Genomic DNA, 15,440 nt, shown 5'->3' on the forward strand with positions numbered 1-15,440 from the left:
ATTGTAATCAAGTTAAACGAGGAGGAAGTTAAAGAAAGTGCTGCAGCCCGCAGAATGATTCTAAAAAAATGGATTTATCATGAGCACGTGGCATGTAGCCCAGCAGTCTGTGGGGTGGGGTGATGATATGACATCACTCCAATGTCATATCAAGCCACATAGCTTGTAAGTGGTTGTGATGTTTTCTAACCATGATTTGCTTTTGGTGTACTATTTTCATTTGTGTTAGCACTGCAAGATAAACAGCGGAGTGATGTCTTTCTGGTCTCATCTATTGTGAAGTCACAAAGGGGAAACATTGTTTGCTTTTGCCCTCTGTTGATGGATATTGATTGGATGAAAACAGCCCACATCTATATGCAGTCTGGTAGTTACCTGCTCCAAGCAACACTGCCAGTCACCTTTGAGGCAAATGTTTCCAGACAAGGACAAAGCAGACACAACAATGTGGAGACAACTGCTACTCGAAACATCATCGCAGAGGTCATTTGCTTGATGTGCTTTAGGCTAACCTAATGTTATTTCTACTGAATCATTTTAATAATATGCTAAAAGTACTTTAAAGCCAGATGGCAAGCCTTGGTTGAAAGAATCTGCTGTTTATGAGTTGACTTGAACTGATGAGGAGGATTTTATGACATGTTGGACACCAGAATTAATAGTCATGTCTAGGGACTTATACCCACAGGGATTCAGTCCCCTGTGACTTGACACCATGACGACTGATTTCTCAACAGCCTTACCGCAAGAGACTGCATTAGTTCCTCAGTGTGACTGGGTAAAAAATCTAACTTGATCACAGTAGTGATGAACATGCAAAGTTATTCTTACTGTGGCCTTCCTCCTTGTGAGAAACTATTTGGTCTGTCCTCAAATTGGTCACTGGTCAGGGAAAGAGACTTGTGGCATGGCCAAGGACTTGGTATGAGCAGAACCGACTCCCTGACCCCTGTAATTGAGATGCAGGAAGAATACTGCATTCGTATCAAATGAAAAACTATTTTAACGCAGACAGGAGGAGCAGTTGCCAGGGAAAATAAGTTGATCGAGGAGTTGTCTGCCCCTTGTGGTTTAGTGGGAAGACCTGCTGTCGAGTCTATGATTAGATTGAACGTGCACTAATTTAGTACAGACTTGCAGCAGATGGATGTGTGCCGTGTCAAACAGTGACGACAACCCCAGATATGTGCTTATAAAAAGGACTGGTTGTTAATTAAGCAAGATAGGTGCTTGTTACAGAGAGAGCGAGAGAGAGAAAAGGAGATGTACCAGCTGACTGAAAAGCCAGGGGACACACTCTGCACAGGTCAGCTTGGGGAGCACTGCAAGTGCAGTGTGTGTGCTGAGAGCAAAAGTTATGTAGTCTGGCCGCATATTTCTTTTTTACCGAAAGGCACATAGCATGTACAGACATCATTCCACGGCCAGATAAGAGCTTAGGGCCCTGACATTGTGCCGTCACTAGGAGTGTGACTGCAACTTCAAAGCCAGCGACACGTCAGCTTTTGATCTGAGAATAGGCAAGGGCGTCTGAAAACCACTGGTCAAAGTATAGTTCACTCACATTTCTGTTCTGAGCTGAAAGAGGGCACACAGCTGTGTGCACAGAAAAACAGCATGGGTGATAAATATTGTAAGAAACACTTGAAGTGTGTGCAAACACAAAGACTTCAAGCCTGTTAACACCGGAATCTCATATGCTCATATGGCTGATTTTTGGAAATAATTACTCTCAGTAAACATTTCCTCATGTTTGTCCACATGAACTTGCCAACAGCTTTTTACAGCGAGTAAACACTGTATCGCATATCTGGGCTGTTTGGGCAGATTTCATTTGAGGTGAAAAAGGCAAGTTTAAAGGTGAGGTTATGTTTGGATCATAGCACGCTGTGTGAGCTGTAATACATTACAGGCTACTTTCCATTGCTGTTGCTGAATTTATTTTCTGTGGTTTGGTGCTGTTAAAAAAAAACTCTGCTTATCTTTTCTTGTGGAAATAAGAGCCATAAAGAGACAAAAAAGAACTGGACAATTAAATAAATGCATGATTAACTGCATTGCACACACACACACACACACACACACACACACACACACATAGTGCTCGTTAAAATAATTAAAATGAAAGCTTGGATAAAATGATTCAATACAGAAAGGATAGAGAAGACTGGGCTTATTCTGTATATCAGTCGGAAGACACCAGAGGCTTTACCCACAAATCTCCTTTGAATGGGAGCTCTGTTGTAAGATCACGGGTCAGCTAGCCATGAAACTTTCACTTACATTTAGAACTAAAGCAAGACAGAAAAAAACCAAAAAGAGTGGGGACCTTGCAGAGTCACAGCGAGTAGGCAGAGAGAGAGAACAGCGCAGTGAAGAAATATATGGTTCATGACAGGAAACAGGGCAATGGGGTAAAAGAAGAAAAAAATATGTCTGAGGAGGGTAGTGGAGAGTTGGCAGTGGTGCTGCATACATGATTAAGCTTCAAGATAAATATAATTATATATATTTTTTGTTTAAGCTAAGGAGAAGATGTTTAAAAGATAAACCTGCTGATGCTCTTTACTTTATTATTGTCATCAAATTCATAAAACCTACAAAAAGGTTATGAATATTGATCTTGAAGCCAAATCCTGATTTAGCTTATTCACTTGTGCAATGTAGCTCCATTGTATTTTTTGTTTGTTTGTTTGTTTCTATTTTAATTAAGACATATTACCTCACCATACAATTGCACTGGGCAACATGTATCTTAAGAGCAATAAACAGGGCCCATTTGTTGTGGATGTATATATACTGCATCCCGCGGGCGCAAGTACCCGTTCGTGCACCAAACGTGGATTAATCAGCCACTTTAAATTGTGCTCAGCAAATAAACTCCTGCTTGGGAAACATTTGTAACTTCCCAATGCCCAGTTGCTGTAAGAAATTCATAAGCCTCTTTTAAAAGTTAAACTACATGCATTTACGTCTCCTGAGTAACCAGCAGGGGAGAGGATAAATGCCACATGCACAGCTGGGAAGTTGGGAAGTACTCGGAGAGTGAGGGACTAAGTAGCACCTGTTTGGTTCATGGAATTCATTAACAAGAAACAATATGCATTAAATGTATTATGCATTTATTATGCACGTGTTTATATATTCCAGATATATAAGCTGTCATGTCAGCTGTTACCGGTATATAATAATAAGTTTACTACATTAATAATAACACTGCTGTATAGTTCACATTTATTTATTTTTTTGCCAAAGTTAAAGGATTTATCTTAATTCAATATTGGAATGAATAAATTTTTACAGTTGTTAAAGAAACATTTAAAGACATGCATTTGCACACTGTATCACTGGTAGATCAGTGAATAAAGATACAGCACTGTTCCTGTAAGTAATCTATAATATAGATGATATGATGCATAAAACAGGACAAGAGCAAGGCTACATACATCCCTGCAGGATTAGCCTCAAAGACCTTTATAGTGCATATAAAGAATAGGAAATATATGCCTATATATCTATATATACCACTTTTTATTTCAGTGCAGACAGTGTATACACTGTATATTTAAAATTATAGAATACATAGCAAATATATATCATTGCAGGAGAAGATGGTTTAATGGGTTTTCAAATGGCTCATTTAGCTCTTTTTATTTAAATAATTATTTAAAATATTTTTAATGAAAATCAAAAGCTACGTTTCTGCGCTGATCTGTTATATTTAAACCATTTAGAAATTATTCAGAAGACATCATTCAGTGGAAAACATCTGTACAGTTAGCAGCGTTTGAAGATAAGTCTTTTTAGCAGCACTTCTAATATCTTAAGGTCCTTGTGTTGTCGGTGTTTTATATGGTCCTTAAATTTAGAAGTTATTGAAGTCCTGGGACTGAATAATAATCTAAAAATGAATACAGCTTGCACTTCTATTGAGTAAATGCTTCTATCAACTCCCTCATCAGCCCTTATTATAGATTGTAGATATCTCACACTAATGCCACCTTTAGTGTCATTAGGAATTGGAGCAGCTATCACATAGCATGATAATAGTTATTTGTTAGGATGTCACTGAAAACAAATGCTATGTAATATCCTGATGTGAGGCGCCGGGGAGGTTCTGTGTCTGTGATCTTCATTTTGATTTTAATGAGAATGTCAGTGCTGTCAGTAATAGGTAGCAGATTATAAAAAGAATCACATATCTCTGCTCTGCTTCCTCACATACCATGGGGACATGCGTTTCTTCTACACCGTAGACGTCTTTTGTGTGTATGTGTCTGCGTGTGTGCGTTTTTTTGTGTGTGTAATTTTGTCTTCCATTAGGCTTTCTGCTGACATCTGTTTGGATGTCATGTCTTCCATCTATGTTTGGCCGCATGGAGCTGAACTTTGATGTTAAAGAAGCTTCATTAGCAAACATAATTAGTTTCAATTTGCTAGGTTATTTTGTCACTTTCATTTCCTCCCTCGATTTTTCGTCTACTCACTTTCATCTCACCAGATCTCAAAGACATACTGCCATCTAGTGGCCTGGTTGCATTTGAGGGTTATTTGTTGGAGTGGTAGTATTTGTTCATAAGCAACGTCCAGTTAGATGAGAGGCAGACTTTTCTCAGAGGCTTGTTTATAATTGTGTTAAGTTTGCAAAACCTTTCGCTTTTGCAAACTTAACACAGACTTTTTAGGGTTTTTTTTTTTCAGTTCAGTTCTTTTTTTCAGATTTTTAAAATTCTGTTTCAAATGGGATAATAAATTAGCTGCTGCTTGCAATACCTTTTCACTTGCATCCACGTGAAATAATGGCCACGCAATACTTGATAGAGGTATTAATCGAATATTTTCATATCAAAAATGTGTCATTCCTAGTTCATTTCCCACTTTTTCCACAGGTTCTGTTTTTTGCCAGCAGATCCTGAGGAAAACTGTGAATCTCACTTGTTAGACTTAACTTAATGTATGAGGTTTAGTCAAACATTGCCAGTCAATCTCTTGTATTGAGTGTAGCCTCGACCCTCTGGGCAGTATCAGAGCTGCTCAAGTGCTTTGGCATCAGTGTGACAGGATTAACACATCAAAAGCAGTGTCAAGGCCTACAGCAGCGTCACACAGTCAGTACAGCACCTTTCATGTTCTGCTCAGGTTCTCTACAATTTCACGTAAGCCAACAGCAAGTCAGACGGAAAAAGATAATGGGGCCAACCTGCTGCTATCAGGCTTTCCCTCAGCTTCAGTGAAATATGTCAAATTCTGTGTGTTTGATGAAAGATTGGAGTTCAACAGGCTCAAGTCAGGAAACGATATCTGACTTTGTCACATGGCTGGGATGCAAAGGAGCATTTATGTCTGGCATTCAGTTTGAAATGATTGCTGCAAGCCTGCATAGTCTTACTTTCCATGATGCAAACATTTGATAGTCAACAGAGAAGGAAAAATTAAACCCAAATCGTTTGGTACGAGTTCAAGTGCGAAGATGTCTTCCTGAGGTTTATAATCAGCTTGTTAAGGTGTGTTAGTGAGCAAAGTGAAATGCTTCTCTACCTTTTTCACACGAGATGCATCCAGAGTAACAGTAAGCTTTATTCATCTCACTCATATGCAAGTTTTCAACTTGCCATTTCTCATCCACTGTGTGTCAGAAATGTCTTAGTTTAATTTAGTGGTTGTATTTTCTCTCAAATGATTTTACAGCCACATACTGTTGTTAGTAACACTGTGGGATTTGTTTTTTTAATGACTAATCATGACTGTCAGTAATGGTAATATTATAGGAGCTTTACCTTACAATATAAACCACCTTGAGGCAATTGATGTTCTGATTTGATGCTATAGAAATAAGAAATAGGAGCATTTGAGAGGACTGTCATGTACTTTTTAGAAAAACAGCACATTGTCTTTTTCATATGTCATACATATATTAGGAGACATAATGCCTTATTGACTTCAATTTGTGTAATTACTTCAATCAGTTTGACTTTGTAGACATTTTCTCTTTAGCTTCTATTTTTTTATTACATTAACTGTGCAGAGTTTTTAGATACAAAAAGACTGTTTTGAAACATAATGAATAGCTTATAGCTGCTAATAAACGCCATATTAATGTGCAATAAAAATGTAATTCAGTAAATATTTATGACCATCTATTCTTGTAGGTACTGCTGGACTCGTATTTTGTTTAATATTTGGGGCTGTGATGTGAGGAACTGAACTGATACTGATTTTTTTGTATTAATGTTACATTGTAAGCATATAAAAACATCAATAACATCCCTGAAACTGTATTTATGATATGTATCATTCTTGATTGGAAGTCAGACTTCATGTACTTATACAGGAGGCTTTATTCCTATCTCACAATGACCCCTGTCCTTGTGTAGGTGGTTGACATAAAAGAGAAACTAAAGGACTTCAAGAAATTTTGGTCCAACCTGCCTGAGGCGATGTGTGTAGAAGACAGAGTGACCGCTGGAAATGCCAGCGAAGAGGAGTGCTGGAACGGACACACCAAGGGCAGGTAAGGGCAACAGAGCCCGAAGCTAATGCCAGCTAACACAAAAGGGTAGAAGTCCAAAGTCTGTTCAACCTGCTTCATATTAAGAAGTCTAAGCCTAGAATTAAGAATCAGATTATGTGCTTTCACCTGCTCTGCAAGAGCTTAGCATGCGTTTTGATTTGAACTAAAAGTAAGCTGTTGTCTTATACATTATAAAAAAAACTTTTCTATGTGGTTTTAATTCATCTCGTGTAAAATATCATCTGCTTCATGCGTTTTAAATTTGGTGGCATATTTGTGAAATTGTATTTTTCTTTTTCTTCTTCTTTTGTTTTTAAATGTTCAACCAGCATCTAGATCCATCTGTTATTTTGGTTTCATTTTAAAAAGCTAACATTTGCATTAGGGCTCCAGATTCCCCGGCCATTACTGATCTAACTGAGAAATAAATTTTTGCTTTTAATCATTATATCAACTATATGATTTTGAATATTTTAAACTTCTTTAATTGTTTTAATTGATATTCAATGCTATTTTCAGTGGTAGAAAAAACAACATCAATTAAAGAAGTGAAATTTTGCCTCTTTCACCTCAGCAAAAATTTCAGACGTGTGTATTTTCCAGAGTGATCTGGACTTATGGAGAACAATTGCTGCTGTGTCAGATGATCTGTGGAATTTCATCACATGACGACCTGCCGCTTATTTATCGAGCAGGAGTGCATTCAGCTGACACGTTTTCCCGAGAGAAATATGTCAAAAGAATGTCAGAACGTTACCCTACACGACTGGGTCAAATGTTCATTTTTCCAACATTGTTGTTACCTCAAAGAGCAATTCCCAAGTGCTGTACTGGACCCATGACTCAAAACATTTATGGAATTTGACCATGTTTAGCCTGTCTCTGTTTTTGTTGAGTGAATGCTTCTGATGAGATTTCAGAGAAAGCAGTCTATAACAACTAAACAAAGTAAAGGTTTTCTTTGTTTAGCAACAAAACAGTATCAATGAAAGCTGTTGTTTTTTCTTTTCTTTTTCCATCAAGGTACTTTCCTGAGGTCCAAAAGGATGGCCTTACCAACCAGGTGAATAACCCTGAAGTGGGTGTTGACATCACACGCCCAGACACACTCATCCGTCAGCAGATCATGGCTCTGAGGGTGATGACTAACAAGCTGAAAAATGCCTACAATGGCAATGATATCTACTTTCAAGACTCAAGTAAGCCCTTTGCCACTTCTGTCATACACACAAATAGAACAACTCACTACTAATAAGCTGTCTGCCTAACCCTAAGGAAAAGGTGATCAACGTCAGTAACACTGCAAGCAGAACTAAAGGTGCAAATAACAAAAATTGCATAATAATAATAATAATGATAATAATAATAATAAACAAAAACAAAAAAACGTATCTTCTGCCAGGTTTATGAAATTTTGAGACACAAATAAATACTCACTGTTAAGTTCATTTTAGCCACTTGGGGGCAGTAGAAATAGGGAGACACATTTTTTAAACATCTTTGCAGATTTTTACTTAATGTCTACTTGATGAATAAAAGTTTAGCATTGAGTCTAATTTAAGAATTGTTTTAAGTCTCCCATAAGTTGATGAGAAATATATTTGAAGCTGAATGCTTGACTGTGCTAACCAGGCAGTGTCTATTTATTATTTACCGTTGAGCATGTTTGTAGTGTGTATATATTAGCATATCTGAACAACACTGAGTTTATGATACAATGTGCTGACCGTAAAATTAAGACAATTTAAGAGACTAAAGGAAAACAGAGAATGACACATTTCCCACCAGGTGGGTGATAATCATGTGATATTTAAACCCTTTAATTTATACATGAGAAAGTTCCACAGTGTCTGCTGGAGAGTTTGAGCAATGTTACACTGCTATTGCAGTGCTGTGCTCATTCTGGCTTGTGTTACGGTATTGCAGGCGATGAAGGCAGTGGCTCGGGCAGTGGCAGCGGCTGCACAGAGGTCTGCCCCACATACATGGACGGTACGGCTGCGACTGAAATCCCCGTGGTGAGAGCTGACCGGAGCGGGCCTGTGGATAACTCTGCCCCGCTCTGTGCACCGTCTGTAGCACTGCCAACCATGCTGGCCCTTTCAGCCTTGGCACTTCAGCGACAGTGGAGATAATGCTAGAGGAACAGGCTAAACATGGACAGCAGGGGTTTTTTTTTTTCCTTTTTTTCCCTTTTTTTTGCAGTTTTTTTGTATTCAGGCAGATTGGAGCAGACAGCATTCAGACTGCCAGCTTCAAGGCAAGAAGAGTCTGCTCTGAAAAAGAGAGCAGTCAAGCATCATGAGTTCCCACTTTCCCAAAGATTGTGCAGTGCCACCTTAGACTTGATATGTTTTGGCATCACTTCACCATCTAACAGCGATGCCACCCCTACTAACTCTGCTTCTGAGATTTTAGTAAAGGTATTATTGTAGGTCTTAATGTGGAAAAATATAACACCACTTTGATTGTTTTGATTTTTTTTTTATTGCAAAAAAAATAGTTATTGTGTGTTGGAAAAAAATGTTGAGAATGTGGTCATTTTATACACGTGTTATTTTTTTTAAAGCAAAGGATCCTTTGATTTGATCTGAATGGAACATGTGGTTTTAACTGACACCTTATTCCATTGTCATGAACTTATGTGCCAATTATTCATTTCTGATGAGAAGCGTAATGCTGTCATGTTTATTTTTAGATCAAATGCAGCTTCTAAATTGTGTTTCACAATCATTTTACTGTGTCCATATGGCAAGATTGTAGTTAAACTATGTCATGGGTTGGTTATGCATCTGCATAGCTTTTAGCTATTCTCTTAAAAAACCTTTCAGCAGCTGCATTGTGCTTAAAGTCACTGTTAGGGTTACGATTGACATTTTATATACTAATTTGCCTTGCAGCAAATTCATTATGTGCAAAAATATTCTCATATCAAACTGGATCCTTAGGCTTCAAGAGTAGATAGCCTGGAAGATTTATTATGGAGCAGTTACTCACATTTAGAGGAAGTGCCGCTAATATATGGGTTATGCTGTCAAGGTAGATGCTGCCTCTGCAGCGTTGTGGTGTGCATGTCCTGGTATAAAATATATTTATACCGTGTCAAATATTGTGATTGATAATATAATTAGTAAGTTAAGGGTTGCACAATGGGTCTCATGCAACCACTAAAATGTAAAAATGCAAACTTGTCAGTAAAGGAATAGTGCCTAAAACTAATCAAATACAAAGAGGTGTTTAAGTGCTGCATACAGTGTTCTTCTCACAGCACAGAGGAGGTCATGTGAAGTCACTGAGAAGCAGGATTATCTTCTTTAACTGTGTAAATTTTGCACTCGAAGACGATTACTATCAGTTCTTGGGCTGCTGTAACCTCGATGTTAATTTACAGTAACTGGGGCTTTTAGCATTTTTAAAAAATACTCTAGAAATATTGACAGGATTTTGAGATGATTCATTAATACTGTAAATGTTGTTTTTCCTCCTATTTTTAAGGTTCAATAACCAAAGCATATTCTGTGTGTAAATGAACACTGTAGGACCAAAACTAAAATACTTTTTGACAGTATTAACAAGTTGAAATTACAAATTTAAAAAAAGAAAGAAAATTATATATATATATATATATTCATCTATATATAATAGTTGCAAAAGGTTATGGAAATATTAGGAGAAGAAGCAGCAACAGCACATAGTGGTTACTGGAAATGTAAAGAAAGGGTCTCTAAATTTATCTGGAAAGCTTGAATGGTTGCGTCTGCAGCACAGACGGGCTTGAAGCCGGCCACAGTCACCTGTGAAATGAGAATCTGTGGAGACTGGACAGAGCTGAATGCTTCAGTGAAGCTCCTCACTAGAGCGTACTTACGGAGAATGTGAGAGGCCTGGCCGTGCTGAGGGGGGCGGACAAAACCAGCCTGTATGTACGTCCACTGTTCTCTGAGAGCCCGACAGGTTCATAACCAACAGGCCTGCTAAGCTTACATTTCCAAGGAATTAGCCTGTATTAAGTCCTTTGCGGCGTATCACTGAATATTTGTTTAGCTTTTTCTTTATTTCATACGAGTCACTTTTTTTAACCCACATTTATTTCAAGAATACAGAGGAAATATGTCAAAGTTTCATTTAAAATGACCCATTACTCTAAATTTTGATCTCATAAGATGCCCTTTTTATTGTTTTGTATCACTGAATTGTTAATATTTTTGCAATAAAATATTGAAAATGGATGTATGGTCAGACAAATTATGACTCACAAAAATGCTCAGTTTGGGTTTTTTGTTATCTCTTTGTTGTTTTTTTCAGAATTAATGCATTGCTGTTTGATTTCAAAACTAATGAGGAAAGGTTTTCTATGGGGTTTTAAAATAATTTCAAACTGAGGTTTGAAGAACTAGTTGAGCAAATATGCCTTACTGTTTTTGGTGCAATTAAGATGATTGCATTTTTGTTTTATTGCTGTTCTTGAGAATAAATTCTTATTTAAAAAAAACCCAAAAACAATTTGTAATCATATATGTTTTATATATATTAATGATTGAGATGGTAAATCAGGTTAAAACTGGTTAAAGTAGAAATGCATTTAATTAAAGACTGATTTAAGAGTGCGAGGTACTTGGTAGAACAATCGTGTGATTCATTTGCTAACATGAAATTAGATGCAACAGCTAAAACACAGCATGCTATTCAAAGACAAGATTATTATTCTGCTCTTCTTCACAGTCGTGACAGCAGACAGGGTGCTCCATTACTATGAGGTATGTATGAGCACTCAAGCGCATTTCAGAACAACAGGTGAAATCTAGGCTTCTTCTGTGTACTTTCTATTTGTGAAATCTGCTTTTATCAAAGGTTCAAAGCCTCTGTTTCTCCGCTGACGCAGGTAGAGCACAAAGATAAGGAGAAGTACCAGGAGACCGATGAAGATTCCTCCGAGAGTGGAGCCCAGCACAAAAACAGCCGGTCCTTCATCTGCATCTGTATAGATGAAACAGGAGATGGATTGCTGAAACCTTTGCAGTTGCAGGTTCATTGAATATGAATGAAATCTGTAAATAAGAAGATATTTATTCCAACATAGCAAAAAGAGGGGTTTTTTTATGTTGATGAGCCAGCGCCATGGATTTTAAAGTGGTCGGCAGTGAGTTGATATTTGTTTTGAAACATGCAATGTTGCCCTGTTTTATTAGTATTCACTGAAAGGCCACACGTGTCTGTGGCGTATATATAATTGAGAAATTTTGCCAAAAAACTATCCATTAAAACCATAATCTGTCATTTTCAGACTTTGGTCTTGAACAGATTATGTTGGCAGTCTAATTTAGAAAATTCTGTTTATTTTTTTTCTTTAATAATTGTATGGGTTAGGTATGTCTACTCTTCATGCAAACCCAGGCTAACTCTTTGCTTCATGCACACTGTACACACTTGAGTGAAATCAATCTTTACTCTCACCAGTAAAAAATTACATCAATTTTCCAAAAATGTCCACCTGTCCCACCGATCAAAGTTATTCTTTCACTATTTGCTCACCATCCAGGGAAATGGCATAAGAATATCCCAGCTGTTCAGATGGAAGATACACGTCCTCATTGGTAATGGAAGGGAAGAAGGGAACCATGTTGTAGTCTCTGTTGTGTCCAATGGGGGCCATCTCATCTGGGAAAGTGGCGTTGGATGGAACAAACCTTCTCATCCATTCATCAAAAATGGCATCAGTGAAAGCATGGAGCACCTGCAAGGTACAAATGACAAATTTCATTTTTATTAAAATTAAAACAAAGTGTGTCAGAGATTTTTTTATCAGAGGAAACCATTGAATTAGGTTTTCACCAGAAAGATGGGGTCATTGGCTGCAGAGTGAGCCAACGAGCTGGTTCCATTGAGCAGTGAGTGGACAAGATTGTGAAGGTTGTCAACGGTTTCGTCCAGTTCTCCATCTGGTTTGTCGTACCCTTCGAGAGCATTTCTGTGAGGTACAAACAACAGCATTAATTCATTTGTTCTGTGAAAAAGGTGGTATATATTTAACATCATTAACAATGGTGAACACTCCACTTTTACCTAAAGCTAAAGGAGGAGTTGGTGAAATAGGGAGGGCTGTCAAAGTCCCGAATTCCAAGACAGCTTCTGACGTCAGTCATTGTAGGCAGAGTCCTGTTGCCTTGCCGGATCATTCCTCTCTGTATGAAACCTTCACTGGTTCCATTACAAAGGGTCACGAGACGATTGTAGTCGTCGAGACTGGAAATAAATTAGATGCACGTTAAGAATTTAAATGTTTCACCAACATGTACCATGAACATTCGTTAAGTGTTACACATTTTTAATACAATTACTGACAATTGTTTCCCTCCAATCAGTATTTTCTGCTGACCTGTTACACACCACCCCCCATCTGGAGAACCTGGACTGGTTACTGATGAGGAAGGGGTTGTCTGGGTTTCTGCCTCCCAGCAGAGTGTCAGTACACACATCACACTCACTCTGCCCTGTGGCAAAGTTCCAATATGGGATTGCAAAATTCTCATTGCCAGTAAGTCTCTGCAGAAGAAAAAGAAACACTCTGTGTGTCTATGAAAAAGTATTGCTAAATCAGCAACATGGCTCTTTATGAATGTTTTATAGGGCCAACTCTCTCTCGTTTATATTTTATATATATAATTTTTAGGTATACCATTTTTTTTATTGTTTAAGTCTGTCTTTTTTTTAATGCATAAGAAGTTTAAAATGTCTTTGGGAAATATTGCAAGAATGATTTGTCTGTCAATTTTTCACCAAAATGTTAGTCATCAGTAAGCTTATTGAATATAACATGCATTAATCTGAGCTTTAAACAGATGTTCCTTTGACAGGTCATTTATGTTTCATCAGTGAATTTAAACAAGAATTGTGCACGCAATTTAAAAATCTGATGAGCCCAAATTTAAAAAAAAAAATGCAAATTGTTGTGCAAAGGATACACTCCTCTACTCTCCACCACAAAAAATGAAAATATAATATTTTAAGAGATGTTTAAAAAATACAAAAATAATACAAAATTCCAAATACCTGGAGTTCCCTTTCCAAACTCAGGAGGTGATACCTGTGCCAAGTAATGAATGCTGGCCCTTTGTGTGAGAAATCAATGGCTTTGAAGGGACGACCTGGACCTGGAGGAAAATGAATTGTTTCATTAGCTCCTCTTTAGTATCACAACAGTTCTGAGCTTAATAAACCCTATATCTAATGCCTAAAAATATGAATTTGATAACAAACATATGACAACGTAAAACAAAAAGTTAAGTAAAAGCATTCCTCTTATCAGTTTATATGTTACAGAATTTTTGTAGTTACAGTAAAAAAGGTCTATATTTGGAATTGATCAATTCTAACACATATTTCTATTATTGTTATATTCCTGAAAAAAAAAAAACCACACATTTAATGGTTGTAGTGGTTTTGTGTAAATATGACCATGATGGTTTACCAAGAAGAGTGTCTCTAACAGAGTAGTAATGCTGCCAGACAAAGAAGTCATAAACGGAGATGTTGGCAATCTGTGGCTCGGTTCCATTTGGTCCGAGGAGTCCGAGCCAGTGCTGAGTGGCGATGACGTAGTCTGGGTGGATGCTGCTCTTGGCCAGTTCCAGAGCGTCCAGGAACTCTTGGAGCTCTTCAGGGGTCAAGGAGTGGATATCCTTCCGCACAATGGGAGCTTTCCTCTGGTCACAGTTTGGTCCGGTCCAGCCAAACTTGCACTGGCCGCAATCATAACCCGCAAAGTTACCTGCAACATAAAGAGCAAATTAATTGTCAAATTGTGCACAAACATGTAGTCACAAAACACTGTACAACAAAATAATAAAACCTAAAAATGCAGTTTAAATGCAAAAGATAAAAACTGTTACTACTGCTAAGAATCTCAGCAGAAGGCCTCATTAAATAAAAAGCAGACAACAGACAAGGTTTAACACAACCCTTTACCTAGTTAAATCTAAGTCTACTTCAATCATTTACGGATTTAACTTTTCTTATTTAACTAAATAAGCTGGTCAGCACCCACCAGTACATCTGCAAGTCTGATTAAAGAATTTGGTCGGCCACCTCTCTCTGTCATCAACATTCCTTAGTCTGTACGGTCCTCCCCAGGGTTTGGTGTCAACTCGAACAGCAGTGCAGCTTCCTCTTCCCAATAGTGAGCCACACACATTGGCAGGGTCTGAGCTGAGAGCAGGGCAGCACTGCTTGGACAAAATCCCCTCCACTGTGCAGCACACGCGAGGAAACTGAGCCTCTGACAGGTCAGGGCCAAAGAGTAAACAAAGAAGACCAAGACCCAGAGCAATCATGATATATCACCTGTTTCTTTCAGTCAGCAGTGACAAATCAGTTTGTAGATCAAATCTCAGCTGTAATACGCTCAATTAGTTACCCCAGAAGAGTGTGGAATCTCACTCTGCTACGGTTCCTTGCTGTGTATCTTTGAATTAGATTCAGTGATAGGTTTAATATCTACAGAAACAACTCCTGCAGCTAAATCATATTGTGTTCCAGTTGCCTTCATGCACATTAAGAAAGCCTCTGATTTCTGTTCTTGCTTTTGTAGAGGAGGATTAAGCCACTGGTCTTGTGATGATCACCTGACAGCAGAGCTGTGAGCCACACTAAGATCCGGATGAATTAACCAAGGAACTGCCTGAAGGAACTATTAAGAAAATGTATAGAGACTTTGTACCAAAGGACTCCATTGTGATTTTGATTTGTTAGCTGTGGTTGAGTCATATTCAGCTATCCAAATAGAACAAAAATAGTTTTCAAATCAGTTCCCCGACTGCATGCCTAGTAAATCTAAATAAGAGACTAATCACTTTAATCCTGCCAGACGTTTTCTGAAAGTTTTGGAGCTTGTTAGTACAGGTTGGTTTTGAACTTTTTGCCCTCCACATTT

General features: G+C 37.9%; 2 protein-coding genes across 3 annotated transcripts in view; one reads left to right on the forward strand and one right to left on the reverse strand.

Moving 5' to 3' along the window:
* Positions 1-8,965, forward strand: part of LOC146500629 (glypican-6-like) — a 90,353-nt gene extending 81,388 nt beyond the window's left edge. For both annotated transcript variants that reach the window (XM_085134433.1, XM_085134434.1), the window contains 3 exons: positions 6,375-6,511; positions 7,535-7,710; positions 8,438-8,965. In XM_085134433.1, the coding sequence (XP_084990559.1) occupies positions 6,375-6,511; positions 7,535-7,710; positions 8,438-8,646 (522 nt within the window). In that variant the 3' untranslated portion in view covers positions 8,647-8,965. The remainder of the gene's footprint in view (positions 1-6,374; positions 6,512-7,534; positions 7,711-8,437) is intronic.
* A 2,049-nt stretch (positions 8,966-11,014) lies between these two features.
* Positions 11,015-14,841, reverse strand: dct (dopachrome tautomerase). The gene is made up of 8 exons (XM_085135292.1): positions 14,556-14,841; positions 13,980-14,279; positions 13,562-13,662; positions 12,888-13,054; positions 12,575-12,754; positions 12,344-12,479; positions 12,044-12,245; positions 11,015-11,488 (listed from the first exon to the last, which is right to left on the reverse strand). The coding sequence occupies exons 1-8, from the start codon at positions 14,839-14,841 to the stop codon at positions 11,313-11,315; spliced, it is 1,548 nt and encodes a 515-aa protein (XP_084991418.1). The 3' UTR covers positions 11,015-11,312.
* Between the last annotated feature and the right edge of the window lie 599 nt (positions 14,842-15,440).

Source organism: Neolamprologus multifasciatus, chromosome 16 (assembly GCF_963576455.1).
Source record: "Neolamprologus multifasciatus chromosome 16, fNeoMul1.2, whole genome shotgun sequence".
NCBI classification, from domain to species: domain Eukaryota; kingdom Metazoa; phylum Chordata; class Actinopteri; order Cichliformes; family Cichlidae; genus Neolamprologus; species Neolamprologus multifasciatus.